Source organism: Vulpes lagopus, chromosome 3 (genome assembly GCF_018345385.1).
Source record: "Vulpes lagopus strain Blue_001 chromosome 3, ASM1834538v1, whole genome shotgun sequence".
Taxonomy (NCBI): Eukaryota; Metazoa; Chordata; class Mammalia; order Carnivora; family Canidae; genus Vulpes; species Vulpes lagopus.
Genome location: NC_054826.1, coordinates 122,329,005 through 122,356,602, shown reverse-complemented (window position 1 = coordinate 122,356,602; position 27,598 = coordinate 122,329,005). Strand labels below are relative to the sequence as shown.

The 27,598-nt window shown below is 45.2% G+C and overlaps 1 protein-coding gene across 2 annotated transcripts in view; it reads right to left on the bottom strand.

Moving 5' to 3' along the window:
- Nucleotides 1–27,598, bottom strand: part of USP7 (ubiquitin specific peptidase 7) — a 64,252-nt gene that overhangs the window by 12,967 nt on the left and 23,687 nt on the right. Inside the window, exons 1-12 of one of the 2 annotated variants that reach the window (XM_041748364.1) lie at nt 19,037–19,141; nt 18,139–18,314; nt 13,415–13,613; nt 11,498–11,636; nt 10,840–10,928; nt 8,655–8,763; nt 7,609–7,739; nt 7,091–7,145; nt 5,994–6,074; nt 5,804–5,894; nt 3,029–3,111; nt 85–194 (exon numbers count right to left, since the gene is read on the bottom strand). In XM_041748364.1, the coding sequence (XP_041604298.1) occupies nt 85–194; nt 3,029–3,111; nt 5,804–5,894; nt 5,994–6,074; nt 7,091–7,145; nt 7,609–7,739; nt 8,655–8,763; nt 10,840–10,928; nt 11,498–11,636; nt 13,415–13,500 (974 nt within the window). In that variant the 5' untranslated portion in view covers nt 13,501–13,613; nt 18,139–18,314; nt 19,037–19,141. Of the gene's footprint in view, nt 1–84; nt 195–3,028; nt 3,112–5,803; nt 5,895–5,993; nt 6,075–7,090; nt 7,146–7,608; nt 7,740–8,654; nt 8,764–10,839; nt 10,929–11,497; nt 11,637–13,414; nt 13,614–18,138; nt 18,315–19,036; nt 19,142–27,598 lie in introns of those variants that run through there. The other variant, XM_041748363.1, reaches the window with a different exon arrangement.

Here is a 27,598-nt window from a genome sequence, read left to right as displayed (position 1 = left end):
CAAACAGACGAAATAAAGCACTGGGACTGACCCCCAAGGGCAGGCGATGTTCAATCTTAACTTTCACATCCCACTATAGATTACCTATCATTGATCTTGATATTTTGGTCCGTCTGAGGGTCATACATAAATCTCATCAGCTGTAGATGTAACACTGGTGGCAAAGTTAGGAATTTCACACCTTTCTCTGCTTCCTGAACATTGAAAAAGAAATGCAAGTTTAGTTCAGCCCTACTTAGTCCTTGAAGCAAGGACAGCAATAGTGGTCGGTGAAATCTGGTGGGAGAGGAAGGGGTTTATTAGGTATCCAGCAGGGGTGCTTTTAAACTGTTTAAGAAAAGCCTGGATGGCTCAGTTGGTTAAGTGTCTAACTCTTGATTTGGGTTTCAAACAAGATCTTAGGGTCAGGAGATCCAACCCTGTGTTGGCCGCCATGCTCAGTGGGGAGTCTGCTTGAGATTCTATTTCCCCCTCCCTCTCCCCAGTTCACGCATGCGCACACTCTCTCCCCCAGATAAATAAGTAAGATGTTAAAGAAAACCAAAACCCCAAAGACAAAAAGAGAACCAGGCTTATCAACAGTGAACAAACTGGTGGTTGTCAGAGGGCAGGGGTGGGGGAGGGGTGAAACAAGTGAGGGAGGATCAAGAGATACAAAATTCCAGTTAAAAAATAGGTCACAGATACAAAGTACATTATAGGGACAGAGTCTGGCAACACTGTGCTGTGGTGAGCACTTCCTAATGTATGTAAAACATCAAATCACTATGTGGCACACCTGACACTAATATTAATACTGCACATTGATGAGACTGCAATTAAAAAATAAAGGGATGGCCTGGGTGGCTCAGTGGTTGAGTGTCTGCCTTTGGCTTAGGTCATGATCCTGGGTCCTGGGATCAGGTCTATAGTGGCCTCCCCGCAGGGAGCCTGCTTCTCCCTCTGCCTGTGTCTCTGCTCTCTCTCTCATGAATAAATAAATAAGATCTTTAAAATAAAAAATGTAAAATGTTCTGCTTAGATCATTCTCTCAGGTTTGCCACAGTAGCTTGCACGGGAGAGATTTACTTTGCATTATATTCTGATGCCCAACAACAGGGGAACGGCTAAGCAAACTGGGGCTTAATCACTTGGGGCTGTTTTACACAATCATTAAACACTATGGGAAAGAAATATGAAAAGAACACCAAAAATCATTAATGGGAAAAGCAGAAGCTCAGGACTACAACGACGTGAGATCAGCTGTGCTTACAGACACCTGGCTGGGGCAGCCCCGGTGGCCCAGCGGTTTAGCGCCACCTTTGGCCCCGGGGTGTGATCCTGGAGACCCAGGTTCGAGTCCCACATTGGGCTCCCTGCATGGAGCCTGCTTCTTTCTCTCTCCCTCCCTTTCTCTCTCTCTCTGTCATGGATAAATAAAATCTTTAAAACAAAATAAAAAACCAGACACCTGGCTGGAATAAGCACAGGTGCTCAGAGGTAGGGGTCAGGAGGACGCTACTAACCGGCTTCCTTCCCCTGGGCTCTCAGCACCTTCAATTCAGAGCACATGTTGCAGAGTGCACACTGGATGCTTACAGTCCAACCCACTTCCGAAGACTGTCCTCACTCAAGAGCAGCAAGACCCTCACACTAGCAATGTGGCCTCTGTGGAGTGGGATGTGCCCTGCTTCTGAACAAGGCCTCCCCTGGAGGGGACCAACCGACTCCATACCTCCCACAGCCCTGCCCTCACCTCAGCCGACTCTGGTTTACTCCTGTAAATAACCCTCTGATAACCCAACCACTACCAGACCACGGGGGCTCTCATCATAGCTCAGCTTCCAATTCAGGCCTTCCCTCTGGGGCTGGCTAGGTCCAGTTGAAAGAACCGTCACAGACAAGGTTCTTTGACATCGCATTAGTGTAATTAAGAGGACAAATTATCTTTGGAAAAATGAAAACCCAGGAGCTTCCTGCCACACAAAGGAGTGGCATGGTTTTGATAAACTTTAAAGGACAATAAAAGAATTGTTTCTCTACCATGGTCCCTTGAGGCTACGATTCCAAAATATGTATTGCTCACTCAGACCCCAAACTATCCAGTGTGGACCAAGGCAATTCTTGTGAGTTGACCAAAGTGTTCCCTAAGCTAATCTAGTTGCATGTTTGCAAAGTGACTTTCTGATCCACAACACAGCATCCTGAGCGGCCTAAGCAGAAGAGCAGATCTGTGGCCAACTGCAAAATAGGCACATCAGCGCCACAAACTGTAAATTAGCAAGCTTGGTATGGTAAACACAGGATGGTCTGGGAAATTATAAACTGGCTGAGCCCACGTGTCCAGGTTATGCACCTACAACACAGACTCTGGATGGCTGCATCCTGGAGGATGCTGCTGACCCACTCATTCGCCTGACTGGCAGGCAGGAACATATCATAGTCCATGTCTCTCCACCCAATTGTGGACTGACCAGTCACCTGTCCATAATGCTCACTGCACTGCCAGAAGCTTAGAGGCCCTGCAAGGCCTTGTGGAAGACAAGCAGGGACACCCTGTGTTCACAGAACAAGCAAGAGAAAACACGCTGCTCATTCTACAAATAAGGATCCTTTAGAAAACTCTCTCATGAATAAATAAATCTTTAAAAGTAAACAAGAAAACTAACTACATCACACATATACGTGCCAAAGTACACCATGAGGCAAAAGCCAGAGCCCGAGCAAATAAGAAAGTCTACAACAACAGGAAGCTGAGGGAAAGTTCCCAGGGACACCAGTGAGGTGAGGAGCAGGGTCTCGGATGCAACAGAGACAACACCACAGAGCACCAGGACAGGGCCTCTCGTGCACCAGGCCCGCCTGAGCAGCTGCACAATCGGAGGCCCCAAAATACAGTGTGTGCACTAAGAAATAAAATCCTTTGAGCTCTAAACTTGAGCAGCACATGAAAGGGTACAAGTAACTGTTTCATCCACAAGTGACACAGAGGATGTGGAAACACAGTGAGTGCCGTGGCGGGTAAGGTGGCACACAGTTCCCACATTACCTGCAAGCCGTGTTCCCCGGCGTCGTATTTATTGTCACCGTCTAGTTGCTCAACGGCCACGTAATCCACGAATGATTCAAATACTTGAAAGAGAGAAAGAGAAGAAAGTCAACTAATGATTTCACTAAAGTCTTGATGGTGACACCACCGTCCCGATTACTTGGGCCTGCTGGAGGAAAGCGGAGAACCGCAGCTCCTGGCCTCTGCCCGAGACCCACCAACACCCACTGTGACCCTGCCACTGCTCACAGGAGCCCCGAACCTCTAAGAACACAGACACGGTTTCTTCAGGGTGTTGCAAGTGATAATGTGGAGTCAAATGTTTTATTAACTTGAACATGACCAAGTAACATTAAAGTGCACAGTTTCACCCAAACACTTACCAAAGCTACAATCAAGACAGTACAGGTAGAGAAGGGGAAGGTGGGGACAAGAGGGACAGGCTGGGACAGTAAGTAATAAGATGAATTGGGGCTAAGGACCACATGGGGAGCATGGGGACTAGAGCCGCTAACCTCCTGTTGAGTAAATGAAATTCACTACGAGATCAGAACTCAAATGCTCTGACACACACACAAAGAGGATGATGTACAGGCATAGATGTGCTCACTAGGATGGAGTGCTCCTTTCATAGTATGTCCAGAAAAATCACAACACACGCTGTGAATATCTTACAATTTGGTCAACTAAACCACAGTAATGCCGGAGGGTGTGGGGGAGGGTGTAGAATTCGTGCAAGGATGACCCATGTCCCAGAACAAAGAGTCTAAAAACAAATCCACACAGATATGAACACCTGACTGCTGACAAAGTTGCAGAGCAAGGGGAGAAGGTGATGGGTTCACCAGAGACCCACATGCGGAGGATCAGTCTTGACATCCTACCACATGCATACAACCCATTCTGGGGGCAGCCTGGGTGGCTCAGCGGTTTAGTGCCACCTTCAGCCCAGGGCCTGATCCTGGAGAACCGGATCGAGTCCCACGTCGGGCTCCCTGCATGAAGCCTGCTTCTCCCTCTGCCTCTCTCTCTCATAAATAAATAAAATCTTAAAAAAAAAAAAAAACCATTCTGGGTGGATTATGTATAAATAGAAAAGATAAAACAACATCATCTAAGGGAATATCTTATGACTTCAGGGCAGGTGTTCTTAACATAAAAAGCAAAGAACGAAAGGCTTGATTTCACTAAAACTCTGAAATGCCCTTAAAGGAGCAGCACGCCTCAAAGAGTGAACAGAGGTGAGCCCCACATGGGGGAGCGGCTCTACCTGCAGTCAGGCCAGCATCCAGAGTGGGTGTGGAACCCCCCTCCTCCCTGCTCCTGCCCACCTGGCACCTGCTCAACTCTCTCTCCTGCGCTGAACAAGTTTACACCCTGGACCATGGGCGGTACAGGACTGTGAGCCTCAGAGAGCCCTTCAACTGTCCAGCTCACTGTGTGGAAAGAAACCCAAATGGGGCCCTATCTCCTGAGAGCCTGAGGGCCCGAGGCAGCTTGACTCTGTAGCGTACAGAGTGCACAGGAAGATGACAGCAGCAGTTTGTGGAAAGCTCTCCTAGTGCCTTGGGGGGTGGTCATCAGCAAGCAGAGGGATGACATGATCTGAGGCCAGGGGAGGAACCGCCCAGGACAGGATGTCAGTCCCCAGAGCTTACACCTGCCTGACAATGGGGGCTCTGCTCCCTCCAGCCACAGTGAAAAGTCTCCTTGTATGTGAAGCTCCAGGCAGAAGGCCCAGAACGGCGCTGCCCAGCCGTAGGCACCAGTAGCCCTAACTAAACACTGTGGAGCTCCCATCTGACGGCATGAAAACCAGCCTCCAAAGAACTACACCATGTCCAAGGCATCTCAACATGCTCCAGAACAAAGGTCAAGAACATCCAATACCCAATGAGAGAAGAATTACCATAGCAGGCATCCAAGAAGATGCCCAGACATGCAAGGAAGCCGGAAAACAGCCCCCGATGGAGAGAAAAGTAAATCCACAGAAACAGATCCATAAATCACAGGTGACAGAACTGGTCAACTAGGACATTAAGTTACTAGGAACTCTACTCCTGACATTCAAGAAGATATCCCAAAGACCAGCAACCACTTGGAGAGGTGACAAGGTGACTGCCCTTCAGGGGAAGGTATATTAAAGCGGAGACAGCCCCATACTCCCACTATGATGTTCAGCGTGATGAACATGTTCTGAATGGACACCCCCCCTTAGAGCCAACAATTACGCTAATGTGAACACACAAACACGTATGGGAGCCGGGCCCAAGAGCGGTGGGGGAGCCTCAAGCCCAACAGCCACACCCTGAAAACCCAAATGTCTATCAAGGAAGGTGTGGTCTGGAAACACCCGTGAATACTCCTCATGTGGAATACTGGAAAGCAGCAAAAACATCACACTATTGCTTCTCTCGTCCACAGGATGTGGAGCACAGGAAATGCAAAACAGAGGCTATATCCAACACGATCTGATCTTTATATTTTAAACATGCAAAAATAACCTGGGGGGGGGGGGTTGTTAAAAGCCCAAACAGTGGTTTCCTTTGAGAAGAGGTGGTCATGGCCAGGAAGGGCCAACATCTGTGCTGCAAATGCTGAGGTGCTTGACCTGTGTGCGGGCACGAGCCTGTGTGCACGTGGGTAGCTGCACGCCTATCACCTGGGCAATGTTCTCTAGCTGTGCCATATTTCAACAAAAACCACTTGGGGAAATGAAGTATTAAACCAAAACAGAAATTAGCAAAAGGTTGTGCTATGACGTTCAAAACTTACTATTTTTCTTTCCTTTTATACTTAGCTGGATATCGTAATAATCTTCTCTTCTATCAGATCGATAGTCTACTTCTTTGCACTGGATATAGGACTACAAATAAGGAAAATAAGATGGCTTAAGTACTGACTGTCAAAATAGTAGCATTCTTAAATCGTTTAAAATCATTGGTGAAAACTGGTAACCACATACCACCATTTTGCCTCTGAATAATTTAGGTATGGTGCCCTCCACACACGTGCCTTTCATCTTATTCTCCACATTATCAAGCAACTGGAAGAGAAAGTTTTGACTTTAAGAAAATGTTATGCTCAATTAACATACCATAATTTGAAACTTGACTAAGAAATTTCAATGGTCAAAGAAGATCTAGACTATAAATATTATGACCTTTAGCATGCAATTATGAAAACATACAAAGTCTTCTTTCTTGGTTGGATATTTACAAAAATATCTACATGCAACAGTTGAGATTAACCTCTATACAGCCTTTGGAATGAATTAGTAATCTGTAGTGCCTTTAGAAGCATTTTTTATATTCATTTTACCTCTGTGGAAAAGCATGTAAATTGAGCACTAAACTTAACTCGTATTGGTCCACACCAAGAGATTAATGAGGTTGAGCCTGTCAACAGGATTGACTGGTTTGTCCATGGATATTTAATGAACTGGATTCAATCCAGCTAGTGCTGCAAAAAAGAAAACACACCTTGCCCAGCCAATCACCTTGAATAACCATTTCATGTTGTGTCTGTGTGTCTGTGTGTGTGTCTGTGTGTGTGTCTCTGGTTACAACTGGAAGGACGGGATTTTGCTAGTGCCTAAAGATGGTTCTGGGGAGAATCACCTGTACAGATGGCTGCTCAGTTAGAACTTTTGTGCCCAGGAGTCTGGACGCTACAGAGTAACAATGGAAGTACTATTCTACAGCGAAGCAGAGAGCTTAAGAGCTTGGGACAGCTACCTAAGCTGATCTGTGGTTCCTCGGATTAGTAACTCAGGCAGATGTACCAACTCAACAAATTCAAACGATGCTACTACCTATTGCTACTGAAATCCAAGTTTCCCCTCATACTGCCCTCTCCAACAATTTTCTTTTCAAGCTTTCTGGCTTGAAAATGAGACAGATGCTGCCTCTCCTTCCTGGTCTGGTTGTGTCCCGAGAAAGGATGGGCGCATCTGAGTTGCACTGGCGTGAAGGAGGCCTGAGCTTTGACTCGGTTACCACTTCTGAGAGTGCTTCACAACAGCCAATGTTAAGGAGTGCAGGATTACAGCGCAGAACTTACCACTCGACACAGCTCTTGAACGTCGTGCTGCATGAAGCTATCTAAAGTTTCCCACCTTGGAAAGAGAAAAGGAATGTTTATATTTAAATTTCCAAATTTCAAGTAAGAACAAATTAGGCAACTCAGACTTAAAAAGGTAAACTGGGGGGGAAAAAAAGGTAAACTGCATACTCGGCCATTATTCTTCAATTCATTTTTTGAGATTATTTATTTTGGGGGGCCCAGATTAAAAGATATATTGGATTTTATCAGGCCACCAACATCTTCACAGCTTTGTCCTGTTCTGAACACCTTGCTATGTGTGAGAGGATGCTGTCAGGTGGAGAATCAGGTCTCAAGCAAAACTCTGAAAAGAGCCTTTATGTCCCAACAGGACAAAGCAAAAATATGGTGATAAAAACACTCAGATGGACTTAAAACTTAAATGCCTACACTACACTCTGGATTCTCCTACTATGCGCTCTTTATTCTTCCTTGCAGAAGGAAGCAGAACAGAAAGGCAGATATCCGATACATACCCGAAGGACTTCGTTAGCTTTTTTGTTCCTACAGGCTTATCGCTGTGCTGTAATTCGTAGAACACTCTTTGTAATGCTAAGGGGACGCTTTTGGATGAATCATCACCCTCTGTTGGCATCATGTACACAGCCTAAAATAATTGATTAAGAAATAAAAATGGAATTTTATGTGAAAGTAACATTTCTAGTATCACAATGGCTATGGTAGTTGGTTGGGCTTCTAACTATCCCCCAAAATAGGTCAGAAAGTTTTTTTTTTTTTTAAATCATGAAAGTCTTGAGAGGCAATATAAAAAAAATACAAGAAAGTAAAAAGGAATTTAAAAATTACCCACGGCTCACCATCCAAAGAGAACCACTTTGAGTTCATACCTCTTGGAGCAACACTTTTTAGCTTAACATTACTTGTGAACAGAAGATGTGATAAGACCTAAGTGCCACTGTAATGATCCACATCCAGCTGTCCCCACACCATCCTGTCGGGGCAGCTACGGTGCTGTGCCGATGGAACAGGAGAAGCCAGCAGACCAGCCAGCAGCCCCCCCATGACCAGGAGTACATGTTGTCTGTACTGCTCCATGCTGTTCACACGGCATTCCTAAAGGACAGACGACTAGCTAGGACAGACGACTAGCTACACTGGATGCAAGGGACATCTGTGGTTTCTATTAGAATTCTCATGAACGTTAAGTTTTACCTGTAAGTGAAAACTACACTTCATAGCCAGGGGCTTTTCAATTCAGATTGGATGTAAAACTTCCCAAATGTCCCTACTAATGGCTTTCATATTTAAAAAAAAAAAAAGAACAACTTTATCATGGGGCTACAGAGCCTGCCAAAGCTAGGTCTGTTAGCCGGCAAACGTCTGATCACCCAAGTTAGCTTTACGAGCTTCCACACGCTGGAAGTGGGGCCCCTCTCTGGAGACAGCACTGTGGTACTGGGAGAAACACGGCAAAGCTGGGGGCAGGACTCTCTGCCTGACCCTCAGTACTTGAGCAAAAGGGTGGGTGGAAGGTTGAGGGAGAGAAATACCATCCATTTACCTTTCGTAGTTGATTTGTGAAAAATAAAGTCTGCAGCAGGCTGTTCATGTAACAAGTCGCTCCCTGATTCTTTAAACCGACATAGCCCGTGTGCTTCTTTGAATCCCACCTACAAGATCAGTTCGAGGTTGAGGGAAAACCGCACAGGACACCTCCTCGCTTCTGCAGTGTGTGTGGAGTGTTCTGGTGAGACGCCGGCGTGTGGCCGACACCGCACTGCTGTGCACCATCACCTCTCTCCCACCATCCTGACACAGGAATGACGGCCACGCACCCCGCCATGGCAGAAACTCACCGCCAGGCCCCCAGGGCGCCAGGGGCACCAGGGCCAGGAGTTCTTAGCACGGTCATGGGCCCTGTCTGCCCAAGTGCACGAACCCGGTGCTGGAGGAAGCAGCTTAATGCTGCCTTTTCCCAAGATCACCGCTCACAGGCAGTCATTGAGTCCTATCAGACTGGCTCCCAGTGTGGTCCCACTGCATGTGTACTGGCTCCCAGTGTGGAGTCAGCATGAAATGCCAACAGACGAAACCTGTCTTTTCTGCAGTCATACACATAAAGCAGAGACAGGCACATACACTGGGCCAAGTTAGTTTGGGCTTCTCAACTCCTAGTGCCTTTTCCCTAGTCTACGGTGGGGGTTGCTGAGGAGAAGAGATACATAGTCTCAGAGTTAGCAGCCCTCACTGCTCGCTGCCCCCATCGTAACAATAAGCCAGAGAGAATGCCAGTTGAAACCACCCCCTTCCCCATCTCCCTCTATACATAATGCAAAGACACAAACACATTTGCCATCAAGTGTTAGCAACATTAGAGATGTTTATTGTTGGTTGCGGTCAGGGTCAATAGTACTTCCAGGGGTTACTCCATGACCTTGCTGACACGCTCACATGTGCCAAAGTGCCCTGGTTAAAGTGTGTGGGTGGGTGTGTGCACCTATCCATGGATAATTTTAAGAATTGGCAGGAAAATCTAAGAATCCTACGTTATAGAGGTTATTTTAAAAACCATAATCAAAGATTTAGATGATAATGGTTGAATAGGTTTTGGTAAGATTAAAGTAAAAATCTGTTTTGATTGGGAAGGCTGAAAAACCCAATCCACTTTTTTAGTCAAGAGAAGTATATCATAAACAGAGGAAAGGTTTTCAAAATGGGGGTGGGGAGCGCCCTCACAAAAAATTTAGTTTCTTGCTTTTGCCCCCACTCCTGACATCTGAATATAGTTTGAACTCTGAAAAGGCTAGTCAAGAAAAGCTCGATTCCTCCCGAACACACTCCGGGACCACACCAACCAGGACGCGGACCAAGTAACAGCTGCTTCTCAGCAGCCCCACGGCTCTCTGCCCCGGTCTGTCCAGGTCATCCCACACACGCACTCCTGCCAGAGCAGAGCCACATGAAGACAAAGTGACGTGGGCAAGAAACTGGCACCTGCTGCTCAACTTCTTCCCAGATTGCACTTGACGGCCTCACCCCCGGGTCTCGAAGTCAGTAGGGCCCCACAGTCTGATTCCAGCTTTCGGCTCAGCCTCCACACCTTCTGGATGTGCTGCCCAACCCCACACTTCCCTGCCGGTGTCTCTGCTCCTGTTGCTCTCTCTGGTCCCAATCCCTTACCCTCCCCGTGACAAGTAACCCAAGCCCATGCTTCCTGTAGGGCCGGACACTGCTCGGGCACACAGACCGGTCACCACAGAGGCATAATCGCTTCTCTTGCGGGTCCTCCGACCTCGGCTCCACCTCGCTCACCACCTCCAACCCATCATTCCTCCTCTGCTTCCTCATCATACCCACCACTCCCAGACCTTCATATCCCTGCCTTCTTCAAAATAAAACCAGGGTGTTTCCTCTGTAGTTATTTACGAACTGGCATGAACTTCCTCCGTCCCACCAGTCTGAACATTCTTTGAGGACAGAAACCTGTGGCTGTCTTGCAAACCACAATCACATTCCTAGTGCACAGCAATGTCTGGCAGACAGAACCCACTCCATAAACTATGCCAGGCGAAGGGGCGAAGGTGAAGTTGGCAGACACAGCTGGGTATCCCCCATATGTGTGCCAAGGGGCAAGCGCAGAGAGGGTGCGTATCTGTTAAGTATATGCATCTGTTAACATGCTAGTGCGTCTTTCACCACAGCAGAGAAGGCATTTCTTAATAGCACCCAATTAAAGAAAAACTTACGCAACTCCATGGGGAGCATCCGCCTGTACAAAGACTTCAAAAGTAACTTTGTCATCATCTATAAATCCTTTCTCAGGATCAGTCACTTCCTATAAAAAATAAGAATATCCAACTTGCATGAGAACACACGAATGCCCACTTCATTCCAGAGACAATAACCCTGGTGCCCTCTACTTAGAGGAAAACATTACTTTTTCTAACCCTCAAATTGTGCTAATTTTGCAGTGTTTTGATTTGCATTAACTAGCGTCCTCTGAACAAAATCAGTAAGAGCCTGGTTCCTGGTTCCTCCGTAGGAGGCATGCGGGAGGCAATGGGGGCTCGTCGCCAGGGCACGGCCTTGAGGCATGGGTCCCGAGGCATCAGTCCCGCTTTCCAGAGCACGGGCTTGCAGAGGTTCTGAAGAACCCACGCTGGAGAACCAAGAACTGAGGAGGTTCCCCGAAACTATGCCTCACTTGGGGGCCCCACCAATGCTGCCTTGTTGGCTGCTTAAAAATCTCAGCTAGCAAACTGGAGAAAACACGTTTTCGGACACCTGTCCCACTTAGGAAGCACACGTTTTGATTCTAGAATGAAGAGAAGGCTCTGAAGAGTGAAGGACTTGGGAAGACGGAGTAATGCTCAGATCATTCTGCGTAAATACTTGGTTACTTACGCTCCAGGCCATGAAATTGGAAAACCCCCAATCATTCTCCTTGTGGAAGAACAAGTGGCTAATGCGTCGGCTGAACGACTTCTCATCGTCTCTGTAATTTATTATCTTCAGCACAGCTTGCGCATGGCAAGACCACGACCTGTTCAAAGAAAATCTAAGCCTCAGTTGACCTATTTAACTAATGTTTGTACTTTTAAAATCACAGCACACAAAAATGCCCACATTTTTCTTTTTTCTCTTTTATTTTTTGGGAGGGGCACATTTACCTTTAATGGAGAAAGCATCTAAAAGGGTTTGGGGTGCCCCTATGCCATCTGTAGTGTCGTGACCTATGGTCTTATTTCCTTAAAAAGTTTTAAATCAGGTGTTTTTTTAAATTGGTCTCAATAAAAAAGAAATTTCTGCATTTTAGATACTGGTCTTTAGATTCTGTGAGTGACTAGTTTCCTGATCACATGGTAGTTTTAGGATCTGATCAGGGTGTTAGGTGAAAAGAAGAGAACGAAAAGATGAAGGCCATGCCGTCCAAGAGCCCCCTCTCACACAGGTTCTGGGGCAGGGCTGTGCTGGGCACCAAATCCCAGCCGCAGAAGTGTCCCACTACTGTCAAGTTGGGCACAGATCACAAAAGGGCCTCTAGAGCAGTATTTGAAAACCAAAAAGATCCGGCCCTCTAAAGGTCCGCTAAGGACCTGGTGCTAAAGGAGAACTGCCCAGAAGCAACATGGCAAGACAGCTCCGAATCCATGTCAGCGAAGACGCGCGCGGCTCAGCGGAAAGAGCCTATGTTGGCATTTCTGCTGCTGCGGGCGCAGGCCGCCTGTACTGCACACAGACAGCTCACTGTTCTCCCAAACTACTGTCAGGCTAAACTTATCTGTCAGACTACAGTGTAGCCCAAATACTCACCAGAAATCAGATCATAATGTGAACATGGGAAGAAAAATTTTAACCTACATACAGGCCCTGGCAGCAGCACATAATCACCTGTGCACTTCTTATATAGTCACGTAAAAAAAAAACAAGGAAATGCACTATGTTCCCTGGAGCCTGGACAGAGCAGCGAGGGCCAGAGCCCTTGGGCAATAGCCTTCATGAATGCTCCAAAGGGCCTCAGTCTGGGGGTGACTGGACAGACATGGGCCAAGAAAGCAGCCTTCTCATGGGCTCCTCGACATGGAATGAGAAGGACAATGGGGGACAAGTGATCCGGGACCCTCTCAAACCATATCAACTAAGCTTCTGATAGATGCTGAACAGTGACAGTTTTTAATTAAGGGAAGAATCAAACTTTTGAGAATGAATCAATAGGTAGAAAATGTGAAGCCTCTAATCTTTGGTTTCATCTGAATAAAGGGACCATGGAGACTTTTCTCAATTTGAAGACATTTTATTGCACACTTCTTTTTAAAAAATTATAGGAACAAAACAATTTTCTTAAAATAAGCTGGAGAGGCTCATGTTATAAAGCCCTCAAAGGTTTTGATTTCAACTTTCTGATTTAACACAGAGGAACTGGTTAACACACTGAAGGGGAAGCTGCAGGACCTGAGGGATCTTCCTTAACTACAGCTGTCCTCTCAGGCAGTTTCTGGGAGGACGGGAAAGCCCTCAATCCAGCGGTGAGCCAGGCCACATGGGCCCCAATTCCATGTTCCACGGGCTGGTAGATTCTAACACATGAACTTTGTGTTTTTAGTTGCAACACACACCTTTTCTAGTTTGGATAGAATACCTACCAGTGAATTTTAAAGAGGGAAATGTATTTCACCGAATGTAATATCAAAAGGGCTATGCAGAGGCAGCAAGGAAATTCAAAACTGTTAAGTTCAGAGAGGCCGATCAGATCGGGCCTCCAATCGATCGCGTAGCATAACTATTTGTGGGTTTGTAATCGCATCATTTAAACTGTCTTACGTGGAATCAGATTCAGCATTGCACTGGAGAAAGAATCCTACGCTTTTTTGGTGTGGTCTGTCTGGATAAAAGCGTGGCATCACCATAATCTTCCATGGCAGATTTCGCACAAAACACGGAGGGCTAAGGACCGACTCACTCAGTCTGCTGAAGCGCTCCACAGTGAACTGAAACGTGGCCTCGGAGCGCCAACTCGTGTCTGCAAGAAAAGGCCACATCAGTCACAGGGCTTGGACATTGGGAGACAGCACCGACAGCCGTGGGACACCGCGTGGGACCACCACCAACTGCGGGCGACCCAATTGCGAGAGCCTGACTCTGAGGGAAGTGCCGATGAGCTAGAACAGTGAGGTGACACACAGCTTCTGGGTGAGTGAAATCCCAAACCCAGAGGGCTAACACACACCTGCCGGCTCTCCTCAATCCCACAGCTGGGTAAGAACTCATCTACTCTACTCTGGCAATTCCCGAGTCCTCCTTGGTGAGCAGACTGGGCTTGGCAGAGGAGGCCTGGAGCAGCTCGGGTGACATCTGCTCCCCTGTGCCGGGCTGGGGTGGGCCGGAGTGGGCCTGGGTGTTAGGCCATCGGGTGGGCCCCGAGAGGAGCAGTGAAGGGGCCATGCACTTGCGGGTGCAGAGGGAGCAGTGCCCCGGCCACTCCTGCTGCAGGGGAGCACTGTTTGAGACACAAATCTGGCTAAGAAGTGAGCCCCCAAATAAATGTTAACTTCATCAGTCCACAATTTTTGTGAAATTACCAGCCTGGACTCCCTAAGGAGGATTAACTTAAAGAGAAAGAAATTGGTATTCTTATCCACATGAATCGTCAAAATTGTTAAATTTACTCAACAAGACGTGAAGGCCAATTTAAGGAATTAAGGTTTCCTCCAGTAGAAAGTGATGTATTGATATGATGCCTCTCTTAGCAGACTTTCAATTAAAAGTCACACTTTCGTATTTCACCTCTGACTGACGGTGACTATTCATTTACAAGTGACACTGGCTGCTGATTAGCCCTGACAACCCCAGCAGTGTCCAGATGGATGCTTCTCAAAGTCATGTGAAGGAGCAGCCCTCCCCAGGTCACCGCGCCAATCTTACCGGCTGGCACTTTTATAAAACATCAGGAAGCTGCTACAACGAGGTCAAACTTCTATACAAGTCTCTAAATGCTTGCTCTCCGTTTCAGTACCTATCTGACTGCAGAAGGGCTACAGTTCACAGGGTGGCAGGGGGCCAGGAGCCACATCTCAAAGAGACACAGTAGGTCTCCAGAATATATGGTACATGGAAGGCATTTTGTGGCTTGGCATCTCTCATCCCCAGGCTACTGAAGCACCTAGGGGGACTCTCAGGCTTGAGGTAAGAGCACGTTAAGCAGAACATACTGCCCTCCTTCATTCTTCGGTCTCCAAACTTCCCCAAGACTACCAGGTGCTCAGGATAAGGGCTTCTCGGGGGGTATGGAAATCCCTTATGTTTGTGACTATCTGAATTTGCTTTTAAGAAAAACATGTCCATCAATCCTCATGAGAGGGTAGTATTCTTTACCAAAGAAATAAGAACCAAAAGTAAGCTTGAGAGTTTGGCACTGACCCCTTCTTTCAACATTCTTTATCCCCAATTTTTCTGTTACATGTAGCCCTGCTCATGTAGAGCTACAGCCCCTCAGAAACAAGGGCTGCTCAGGAGGTGTGAGTCCTACCTAAGAGAAGCAGCATGTACTCAAGCTTCATTAAGTGGTAGGTATGACCTCAACCCCTTTGAGGGGCAAAAAGATAGAAAAGGCAAGAGATAGGTTCAAGGTCATGTCTTAGACTGGCTTAGCCACTATTTCACAGACTCAAATCACATGTGAGCAGCATTTCAATTCTGTAAGGTAGGCAAGTGCAGATGTACTCCCACTTTACAGATGAGGAAACTGAGGCTTGCTGAAGCTAAGTGGTTTATCTTATCTGAGGTGTTTCACAAAATGAGCACAGCAGGTTTCAGGACCTGAGATCTGTGGCACCTTAACAGTGACCTTGCCTCTGGTAGGTAAAATGTCATATCCCAGAGTTTAATATCCCCCAAAAGCAGATCTCAATAAAACTGGTCCTCTTTTTTGGGGACCAGAGAACTGCAATTAACCAAATAAAAATCACCTCAGGGCATGTACTCATGAGATCCTAAAGTGTTCAGTGTTCCCAAGTTCTGCCTCTCTTCTAACTCACCCATTTGTTTTCAGATACAATTCCACTCTCTGTACGATTACATTTTTACAGACAAAAGTCAAAGCCCATCAGAAATGCTTTTTTGTTCTACCCCACTTCAGTCAAATTCCAAAATTAATCTTAAATATCAAATAGGCTCAAACAAAACTCAGCATGGTACCGAATCCACAAGATGGCAGGCCCTTCCTTCAGAGGCAGAGAGATGTTCAGGGGCCCATGCCTGGCACCATCCTGCCTCACAGAGCTCAGCTCACACAAATGGATTTATATACTAGATGTGAGATTCCACCTCATATTCAAGGCACACCCTTAGGACAGACTTACTTCTGAAAAATGCCAACCAGGACATTTAACATGAGATTTCATGCGAATAAAAATGTCACCTTATGGCTCTCAACTCTTTTTAAACTAATTACATAAATGAAAAATAACATTATATACCAAAAGGTCAAGACAGGAGGGCCTACAAAAAAGCAGAGCAGACTTGAAACCTATCTTTGGCACAAAGACCTGGCCTGATCACACTCCCGTGAGGAATTACGGGAGCCATAAACATCTTTGCCCAAGAAAAGAGATAAAAGGTACTCCAAGATCCTATTTTTGCAACTTCCCTGTGTCTATATATAATTACTTCAAAATTAAAAAAAAAAATTAAAGCAGTACACTTGAGATTCTGAAGGATGCCCCACATCCTGCAGAATTAGTGTTTCATCCAAACAGAGACTCTATAACCTGCCTGAATGCTGAATTTAGTGCATTGCTCCATGCCTCTTTTTATTGTCAAGGACAGGATGAGGAGTTTCTGCTACCTGCGGTCACCATACATCCTCAACATGAAAACTTGGTTACCCTCCACCTCCACTCTTGCCCTTACAGAGCAGCGTCCACCATGCCCTTTGTACTCCAACCTTATCTTCCCAGGGCAAAGGCCAATGTACCAGACTAGGATCCAGTTGCATGAAAAAGGTAGAGGAAGATACAATCTTTTGTTTTAAATCAGAAGATTAGCCTAAAGAGTCCCCAAATGGCGCTCTTGCAGTTAATTTTATCAAACCTCAATTTTTTATTCTTTGCAAGTCCTAGTTGGCCCTCAGAAATTACTTTTGTTTCATGGGTACCGACAATCTACATTTGCAGAGGCTGCATTTACTCTAAAACTTCTCTCATCATTATCTAAGGAAAACCTGAGTAAGAAACCAAAATCAAAGTAGCATAGGTAAGTGCAACCAGAAAACGACTCTGACTCTTGCTCATAATTCCATTAATAGGACTTTTAAATACGGCTCTATCTCAACCAAATTCCTGCCTGTGCTGTCAGCTACTTAACTTTTGTAGAGAAAATGCCCTCCCAAAAAAGGCCCTTCTACCCAGTAGATATAAGCCTAATCCGATATTTCCCAGATTGCATGCCCTATTTTTACAATGTCAAAAGCAGATTCAGCAAAGGGGGTTCAGTGTTCGGGAATCACTAACAAAACGAGTCTTTTGGAAAAAGATTTTAAGGTATGGACAGTCCAGAGAAGCTCCATGATATGGACATTTGCTTGACCCAACACCGCTCCAACTTCCTAGACCACTGAATACTTCTCATCACATGCTAACATCCCACAGAAAAGAGTTTCAAAATACCTATTGGGATTGGGAAAATGCTGCCGTAAACTAAGGCTTCTACTCCTAGAAGCAGGACAATCTCCCTTCCATCCCCTTATCATCATAGAGAGACAATCATTTCACTCTCCTAGCCTGGGCCTTTCAAAAGACACCTAAAATCCCAAATCAGGAAGGAATACAGTGCCACTGAAGACCACTCTGCTTTGTCCTATAATGCCTTTTACCTGTCTGGTAACTCACTATGGGAGTATTTTCACTTTTAGGTTCTATGGTTTGGCAGTATTACTTATTATACTGATTTAGTAAAAATTGCCTCAAAAGGAAAGAGGTTTTATGTATATTATAATCTCCTAACAGTGGTTCTCAAGTGAGGCAATCTGGACCCCCAGAGACCCCTGGCTGTGTCCAGAGACATTTCTGGTTGTCGGGACTGCAGGGAGTGGGCATGACTGCAGGGATGACACTGGCATCTGATCACACTAGAACAGACCCCTAAAACCAAGAATGATGCGCCCAAAAAGGCAACAGTGCCAAGGTAGAGAAACCCTGCCCTTTATCTACATCTGTGCCTCATCCCAAGCCTTCCCCCCCAAAAAAAACACGTGCAGAAATATTCGTTTAGAATTGCTCTGTGGAACTAGACAGGGAGCTCTCTGCCTGGGGTAAGCCAGTTACTGCTCAAGTGACTGGAAGCCCTCTCTGATTCACACCGGGCCCACCGGGCCTGGCTGCACCTTCCCAACTGCACTCTCTGAATCACTTTTGGCATCTCCGGTGTCTGAAATGAAACCAAGAGCCCAGCAACCAAAGAGACCACACCCACACCTTTGCCCTTGATCTACGGTGGGAAGCGCACTCCACAGGTAACAAAGCAGCGGGGTTTAGACCACGCCTCTTTACCTTCCTCAGATATTGCCTCAGCCAGCTGCCAGGGGGTAAACCGCACTGTGAGAGAACTCTCAACTACGGCTGCAGTTTCTCATGGAGGCTGAACTTTTGGCAGGAGGTCTGAACAGCAGTCCTTCTGGTGGCGCAGCCCGGGACTGATGGTTCCTTTCAATTGCCCCGTTACTCCCCTGGGAAGGACACAACCCTCATGAGGATTGATGGACAGGCTTTTGACAGAACATGGTTTTATATTACACTGCAAGATTCCAGGGACTGCATAAAGCGATTACTGGCTGCTACCGACTCACGATTTTGACCTTGCAAATAAATGTACAGGTCACCTATCTGATAAATTATATAGAAGAAATGGCCTCAAAAGAAAGTGATTTCCTGGGCACAAAATGTCCATGCATATACCTCTGCATACACGTTTGGCACAGAAGATATAGACCAAAAGTTAGTGTGGGAGAATGAAACCCAAAGCTCGATTCTAATTTCACACCTAATGGGAGCGGGGAAGAATTACCAGCTACAAACAACTACAGTAAGAATGCAATGGAAACCCAAGTTCCAATGTCTAGAAGTATCTTGCTGCAAATAAAAAGGAAAGGAGAGTAAGATACACTTGTTCTGAACACTAACAGTGGCTGGGAAATTGCAAGCCTGAGTAAATCCCCATCTGCTACAAACTTCTGTATTTAAACCTTCTTGCCTAGGCTGGGGAGAACCACCTTACCCTGAAATAAGCAGGTAATCTTGAAATTCAAATCCAAAACGGGCTCCTAAATTTTCTTCAGATATAGACCTCCTGAAAACTAGCTATGCCTAAGAAACTCAGAAGTACTCAAGGAAGAAATGTGTTTCTGATTGTTTTCTGCCCAATGCAAGTAAACAAACCACATGTACTCACCATCCTCCATATCTTCCTCTGTGTTGTTGTGCCCATCACTCATGGCTACATTCCCGTTGATAACAGGGTTTTGAGTAATTCTTGGTGGGTCATCTGTGTCTCCAGCTTTAAAAAAAAAAAAAAAAAAAGAAAAAGAAATTCCATGGTTTTTACCTTTAGGTCTTGAATTAAATAAATAAAAACATATTTGTACTTCTGACGATTTCTAGTCACTAATATGATCCAAATGTGCCATAATAAACATGCCCTATCCCAAAAGGTATTTACTAATATGTTTACTACGAATTTTCATTGCTTTCAAAATGCTAAATGGGACACGAACAACCAGTATACCACATTTGCTCCATTTGCAATGATATTTTGAAATAGGCTTCCTACTCATTAAAACTCAACCCCAAGGGGCACCTGGGTTAGTCAGTGAAGTGTCTGCCTTCAGCTCAGGTCAAGCTCCCTGCTCAGCAGGGACCCCGCTTCTCCCCTTCCCACTGTTCCTCTCCCTACTCATGCGCGCGCGCTCTCTCTCTCTCAAATAAATAAAATACTTTTTTTTTTTAAATTTTTTATTTATTTATGATAGTCACAGAGAGAGAGAGAGAGGCAGAGACACAGGCGGAGGGAGAAGCAGGCTCCATGCACCGGGAGCCTGATGTGGGATTCGATCCCGGGTCTCCAGGATCGCGCCCTGGGCCAAAGGCAGGCGCCAAACCGCTGCGCCACCCAGGGATCCCTAAAATACTTTTAAAAATAAAAATAAAACTCAATCCTAGAAAAAACATGGTTAACTAAATACATACAGAGCAACGTGCAATGGAACTTTCTACCACATGTTAATGCTTTAAAACAGCAAAAAACTGTGAGTCCTAAAGTGCCATTGGACAATTATTGTAGTAACTGAAGTATAAATCCATGCAAAAACCAGAATGGGGGAGTTGGGGCAGAAGGTGTGTGAAAGGGGGTCCCTAGGAGGATTAAGAAGCACATAAAAAGATGTGTTACAGATTTCTAAATGCTTGCTGAAATATGGCTTGACAAACATTTATATATAATCAAAGGCATGGATTCAAAACTTTGAAGCAATGAATGGCAAATATCATTCTCATCTCTATTTAAAAGCAATCTTCTTACACTGACGTAGGTCGTTGGCTTAAAAGGAAAAAAAAACAAAATGCTAGGTCAAGTGTTGGGATTTAAATAGCCTTCGGTGGCAAACAGGGTCCATCTTTCATATGTAAACCCTCTCCTTCTTCCACATGTCAGAACAGCTCACTGCAACTAATGTGGCCCCCTTATGTTTCCTGTATGCATTCTGACTGAAATCAACAGTCTCAGCTACAAATAGGAGATGTGGTTTTTAAAACAGCTACCTAAGTGTGTCCTAGGCCTGCAACTTTTCAAAACATTTCCCCCATCAGATCGTCAGCGGGTCTGATTCAGCACCAGGGACAGCACCCTCCCCGTTCCCCTCTAGACACTCTCCCAAACCCCCAATTATCAGATTACATCTCTCAAGTAATTCCTGAATATAAACCATGTCTTTCCCCTTAAGCATCTCAAAACAGAACTCAGAAATCCTTGGAGGCCAAGAAACCGGTATTACCAAATTTGTGTCACTTCTAATCCTGATACTCTTGTTTTATTAACTATTATCAATATATACAATTAACACTTGTATTGAAGTTATTTTTAAAAATAGAGACGCCTGGGTGGCTCAGCGGTTGAACAGTCTACCTTTGGCTCAGGGTATGATCCCGGCATCTGGGATCAAGTCCCACATCAGGCTCCCTGCGAGAAGCCTGCTTCTCCCTTTGCCTACGTCTCTGCCCCTCTCTCTCTGCGTCTCTCATGAATAAATTAAAAAAAAAAAAAACCTTAAAAAATAAAAATAGAAACAAACATACACATTTTTGAAATGGTCCCTCCATCATCATACCCTCACGCAAACACACACAAAAAAACTGGGGTGGGGGTGAGGAAGAGAAATCCTTTTTGAAGTTGCTTAATTAGCTAAAACTCTAAACTCTTAAAACATATGTGTTTAAAAAGCAACATGAAAGATACGGTACTTTGAAATAGTCTTTTATACACATTTATCATCCTAAATTAACATCAAACCATCATTAAAAATATTTTAGGGCAGCCCCCGTAGCCCAGTGGTTTAGCACTGCCTTCAGCCCGAGGTGTGATCCTGGACACCCGGGATTGAGTCCCACGTCAGGCTCCCTGCACGGAGCCTGCTTCTCCCTCTGCCTGCGTCTCTGCCTCTCTCTGTGTGTGTCTGTCATGAATAAATAAAATATTTAAAAAAATATTTTATGAGGAAAAACCCCTATGAAGCCCTATGAAATAGATATGGCACATTCCACCAATAGAAATATTATGCAGCAGTGTTTTATAAAGGTTCTCAATGTACCCATATGCAAAGTTCTCTAAGCTATGCTAAGTTACAAAAAAGAAAAAGATACTAAGCAACCTTTGGTTATAAAAGACAGTTTGTTGGAATAAGAACAAATTCTCATTTCCCTTTTACATGATAAACATTGGAAGGGCACATATTAAAAGGCTCTCCAGAAGCACTGGTAGTAGGAGTCTGCACTATACACAGACTCACATCACATGAATATACCATAAATCTTAAAATAATTTGCTTGATGTATGCCTGGTATTTTAATTTAGTTCCTCAGTTCAAATCTGTCTTACAATTGACTTAAAATATAGTTTTTAGTGCATGACTGCAAAAACAAAAATCTCTATACAAAATAGAACATCACACCTGTAACAAGGATGCTATGTAAATGTAAGCAGTCTATAAACCACAGCAGGTCATAGAATTCTCCAAATGATCTGTAATCCTGAAGATTCTGAGATCCAAGTGAATTCAGATTGTAACTGAAACAAGGTATCTTCTTTAAAAGGTTTTTGTGACTTGAAATAAGAGTCCTCTTTTTTTTTTTTTTTAAACCAGGAGTCATGGTAATTAAAAAAAAGAAGAAAAATCAAGATCAGACTGGAGCATCTGGGTGGCTCAGTTGGTTAAGTGCCTGACTCTTGATTTTGGCCAGGTTGTGATCTCAGGGTGGTGAGATGAAGCCCTGCATGGGGCTCCATGCTCAATGTGGAGTATGCTTTGCCCTCTCCCTCTCCCTGCACTCTCATGTGCTCTTTCTCTCAAATAAATAAAAAAAAAAATTTTTTTTTTAGATTTCATTTATTTATTCATGAAAGACACACACAGAGAGACAGAGAGAGAGAGAGAGTGCGAGAGGCAGAGACACAGGCAAAGGGAGAAGCAGGCTCCATGCAGGGAGCCTGACTTGGGACTCGATCCCGGGTCTCCAGGATCACACCCTGGGCTGAAGACGGCACTAAACCGCTGAGCAACCTGGGCTGCCCTCAAATAAATAAATCTTAAAAAAAAAAAAAAAATCAAGACCAAGTCAAAAGATCTACGGATCACAGCCCTTGACTGTGTAGGGTAGGAAAAAAAGTGAGCCACAGTTTTTTGGAAGTAGGATTAACTACAGTGCACTGACAAAAATCTAATATTTTACGAATGAGGGATCCTATTCTAGTGTTAATTAAAACAGGATCAGTTGGCCCCTAAAGGCAAAGTAAGAGAGTTCTACATTTGAACTGAGGTTCTCCTGAGCAGTATCCCACCTTTTTACACATCTGTACTGGTCTGATCAATTTGCTCTTTTCTACCCTCCTTAAGCATGAAGATGCTGGTCCACGCCAGTAGCTGTGAAATGACAAAAAGTCCCTGGTAGGTCCACTACGTACATGAGAATCTGGCCAATAACAGGCCCCACTGATGCTCCCAACCAACTGCCACAAGGCCTTGGTAGAAAAAGTTGGCAACTCAAGTCTAGCTCCTAAGGGACTGAATATCCAGTTAAAAAAAGCTCCTCATAAATGAGTTAATTCAGCAGGAGGATTAAAATTTTAATTAAGACACAGTAAATCCCTGGACCTGAATTCAATGATGAAAGCACCCAAAGCCCACAAAAACTCTGTATTAGACTTGCAGAAATATCTCAAATGGCAAGACTTCCTTCATTATCATCAAAGAAGTACAAAATTGGCATGTATATGCATTTATACGGTGATCCTATTCCTGAATTTTATGTCTCATCTAGTTGGAATTTCCCCAAATGTGTTAACTCTCATTTGGTCAAATGTGAACCACAGCACTACTTTTTTGACACACAATGGTCTCAAATAAGATTGGGAAAATGCTTGGTGAGCACTTCCAAGAACAATATGGCATGCTTCAAATAAAAAGACAAAAGGTCCCAAATGTGCCAAATATCTGAGGGGGAGAAGCAGTGATTATTTCAAAATATATTTATGACACTCAAATACGATCAAAGATCATTTCCATTACTTGAGACTGGTAAAGCTTAAGTACCAGAGGCACAATTTTAATATATATACAATAGGACACAAAATGCCTTTTCTGAAGACTAGAAATACACAGGAGGCTAGGGTGGTTGGTTACAGACCCAATACACTTCCTCCTCTTTCTACTGAGGAGCCCATGCTTATATTCAGCTTCCCTTCCCACTAACTTCCATTTGTGAGGTCACAACACAGTACCTACTCAACAAAGAACACTTGCCAATTGCTATGGAAATGAGGTGGTGCTAATTCAGTGTCTGAATCTCACTCCTGGATGAAATAAGAAAGAGCAGAATTTCAATTTGCTGGCTTTAACATTTTCTGTCACTTTACAAAAATTACTGAAACCTCTCCCCAAACAGCCCGAGTTGAGGGGACAAACCAACACAGTAAGACCTCGCAGCAGCCTTCCAAGTAAGAAATTCATGTACCGCCACCAGGTGGTGCCTAGACCACAAAGATCCAGCCACACCTCAGATTCAGTCTCTGCTCAGGCCCCAGATTCCTCCTCAAACTTTCCAACTAGTGTGATACAAGCCAGTGAACAAAACACTAGCTCAGTTAAAAGGCTAGACTATATGGAGTGCCAACACAGAGTACACGGTCTAACTCCAGTTCATCTGGAATTCCAAGTCAAAAGCCCTCTGACTTCTATGAGTCCTCCTCACCTGGTCTCCTCTCCTGGCACCGAACTCATTTTAAGGAACCTTACAGGGGATCAATCCCTGGGTGGTTTAGCGCCTGCCTTTGGCCCAGGGCATGATCCTGGAGACCTGGGATCAAGTCCCCCGTCGGGCTCCCTGCATGGAGCCTGCTTCTCCCTCTACCTGTGTCTCTGCCTCTCTATGTCTATCATGAATAAATAAATAAAATCTTTAAAAAAAAAAAGAACCTTACATAAAGTAGAGGTTATCATGGTAAATGAGAACACTGGTATCTCCCTGCATATTGATCTCTTAATTAACAATCCCAAATATGTTTAGTAGGGGCAGTTCAGAAATAACAGTACTGGTTCTGGAAATCCATCAGCACCTAATAAGAAGCCCCATCTGAGCCTCCCCCCAGTCACCTTCTTGTCCAAGCTTGTGATTCCCCGCCATGTCTGCATGGCTTGATAGTAGTGTCTGCAGGGGCTGGGGAGGGGAGGGTTCTCTCGTCTCCACATCAGAGTGACTGCATAGAATCTCTAGGAGCTCCACCTCAGCATTCTTTTTGTTAAAGCCCCCTCCCCCCCACACACACACTCAATTCTTGGGTTCAGGACAAGGAATATATTCAAGCAACCTCATCAATTTAGATAATCACTTCCAAAAGGCAAAGTGGTCCAGAAACAGAAAGAGGATGTTAATGGGAAAAAAAGTCGACAGTGGGGTTACTATTACTAGGTTCCTCAGCTGCTGCTGTGGGTCCCTAACAGCGCGGGAACCTGGCTGAGGGGAACACAGACCTAGAGCTAACGTAGTACCTCTCTCCTGTAAACCCAGAATTCATCCAAAAGTGAAAGTTTACTTGAAAGAAGACAAAACAGAAAACCCTTAAGCATAAGAAGCAACAAATGTAACTGATATTAAATTTCTATGTGGAAAATCTGGACATGAAGCATCCACCTCAGCAGCCTGCAATTCTCACACAATTCAAGGGAGAAAAGAGCAGCCTGAGAGCGAGCGTGGTCTGTGCTGGAGCAGGGCAGGAGAGGAAACAGGATGTCAAGTCTGCTGGAGTGTTTCATGAATCTGTAAAACTCCATTTACTTACTGAGCCCCCACTGAGTGCCAGGCCCAGTGCAGACATTCTCAGGTAACAACCACAAGCTCCCTTTACCAGTGGACTCACTGGCTTCAGGCTACAGCTGGACATGAGGGGCACTGTCCCCAGGGGAGCCCCGTCCACATCCTTGGCTCTTCCTCCAGAAGACCAGCTCTGCCCACGTGGTCTGTCCTCCAGGAGGAGTGCTCACTTCTTAGATACAGTACATGTTAGATGGAGCCCCCAAATGAACCCAGAGGCACCAGTCAGGAAGAAATAAAGTAAAAAGTCCTGAGGAAAGAGGCACGGTGCTGTTTTCTTTTTGCTGTTGTTGTTTATTTAAAAGAGAGAGAGAGGGGATCCCTGGGTGGCTCAGCGGTTTAGTGCCTGCCTTCGGCCCAGGGCCTGATCCTGGAGACCTGGGATCGAGTCGCACGTTGGGCTCCCCACATGGAGCCTGCTTCTCCCTCAGCCTGTGTCTCTGCCTCTCTCTGTCTCTCATGAATAAATAAATTAAAAAATCTTTAAAAAAATAAATAAATAAAAGAGAGAGAGAGAGCTGGAGGGGGGGTGCAGCGGGAGAGAGAGAGAGAAGATCAAGCCAACTCCCTGCTGAGTGCAGAGCCCAGTGCAGGACTCCATCTCATGACCCTGAGATCATAACCTGAGCTGAAACCAAGAGGCAGATGCTGACCTGACTGAACCACCCAGGCGCCAGGGCCTGATGCTGTTTTGAAGTCTGAATTTCTTGATATGCTTTTTTAAGTGTCTACTCCCAACATAGCCTATACTCCTACAAATTTCTACTAGATCACCCTGATTTAATTCTGTATTAAACATACTGTTGAGGGATTCCTGGGTGGCTCTGCCTTCAGCTTACAGCGTGATCCTGGGGTCCTGGGATTGAGTCCTACATTAGGCTCCCCGCATGGAGCCTGCTTCTCCAGCTACCTAAGTCTCTGCCTGTCTCTCTCGTGAATAAATGTTTAAAAAAAAACAAAACAACAACAACAACAACAAAAAAAACATACTGTTGAGATAACTGTGGACACGCAACTATTTTTTTTAAGATCTTCTTTATTTGAGAGTGAGCGAGCAAGAGAACATGGGAGGGCAGAGGGAGAAGGAGACTCCCTGCTGAGCAGGGAGCCCCCATATGGGGCTCCATCCCAGAACCCTGGCATCATGACCCAAGCCAAAGGCAGCCATTTAACCAAAGGAGCCACCCAGTGTTCCATAGATTCACAATTATAGAAATAATAGAGATCCACTTCCCTTCACCCAGTTCCCCTGGCACCATTTTGGGAAATCATAGTTCAATTCACAATCAGGACACCGACACTGATGCAACACATTAACCTTGTTACTGTTCACTTGAACTTGTAAGACACGCATAGGTGTGTGTGTCTGTCCAGTCAAGACACGAACAGTTCCAACACAAGGACCCTTGGATTGCCTTTTTTTTTTTTTAAAGATTTTATTTATTTATTCATGATATTCACACAGAGAGAGGCAGAGACACAGGCAGAGGGAGAAGCAGGCTCCATGCAGGAAGCCCGACGTGGGACTCGATCCCGGGTCTCCAAGATCACACCCTGGGCTGCAGGCGGCGCTAAACCGCTGTGCCACCCAGGCTGCCCTGGGTTGCCCTTTTATAGCCACCCACACACCATCCCCGTTGTGCACACTCTTCTCCCATAACCCCTGGAAATGATGAACCTTCTCTGTCCCCATAATTTTGTCATTTCAAGAATGTTATATAAATGGATACAGTAGGGATCCCTGGGTGGCGCAGCGGTTTGGCGCCTTGCCTTTGGCCCGGGGCGCGATCCTGGAGACCCGGGATCGAATCCCACATCGGGCTCCCGGTGCATGGAGCCTGCTTCTCCCTCTGCCTGTGTCTCTGCCTCTCTCTCTCTCTGTGACTATCATAAATAAAAAAAAAAAAAAAAAAAAAAAAAAAATGGATACAGTAAATAACCTTTTGGAATGCCCTCCTCACTCAGCACAATTCCCTTGAGACTCAGGTCAACAACTGTTTTTTTTTTTTTTTTTTTTTAATTTTTATTTATTTATGATAGTCACACAGAGAGAGAGAGAGAGAGAGAGAGAGGCAGAGACACAGGCAGAGGAAGAAGGAGGCTCCATGCACCGGGAGCCCGATGTGGGATTCGATCCCGGGTCTCCAGGATCGCGCCCTGGGCCAAAGGCAGGCGCTAAACCGCTGCGCCACCCAAAGATCCCAACAACTGGTTTCTTTATATACTGCTGAGTAGGATTCCATGGCAGGGACACACCATCTGAACCTGAGAACATCAGGGCTGTTTACAATTTAAGGTTATTACAAACAAAGCTGCTATAAACATTTTTGTGCAGGTCCTGGTTCTATATTTATTTTTACTTTTGGATTTGAAAGAA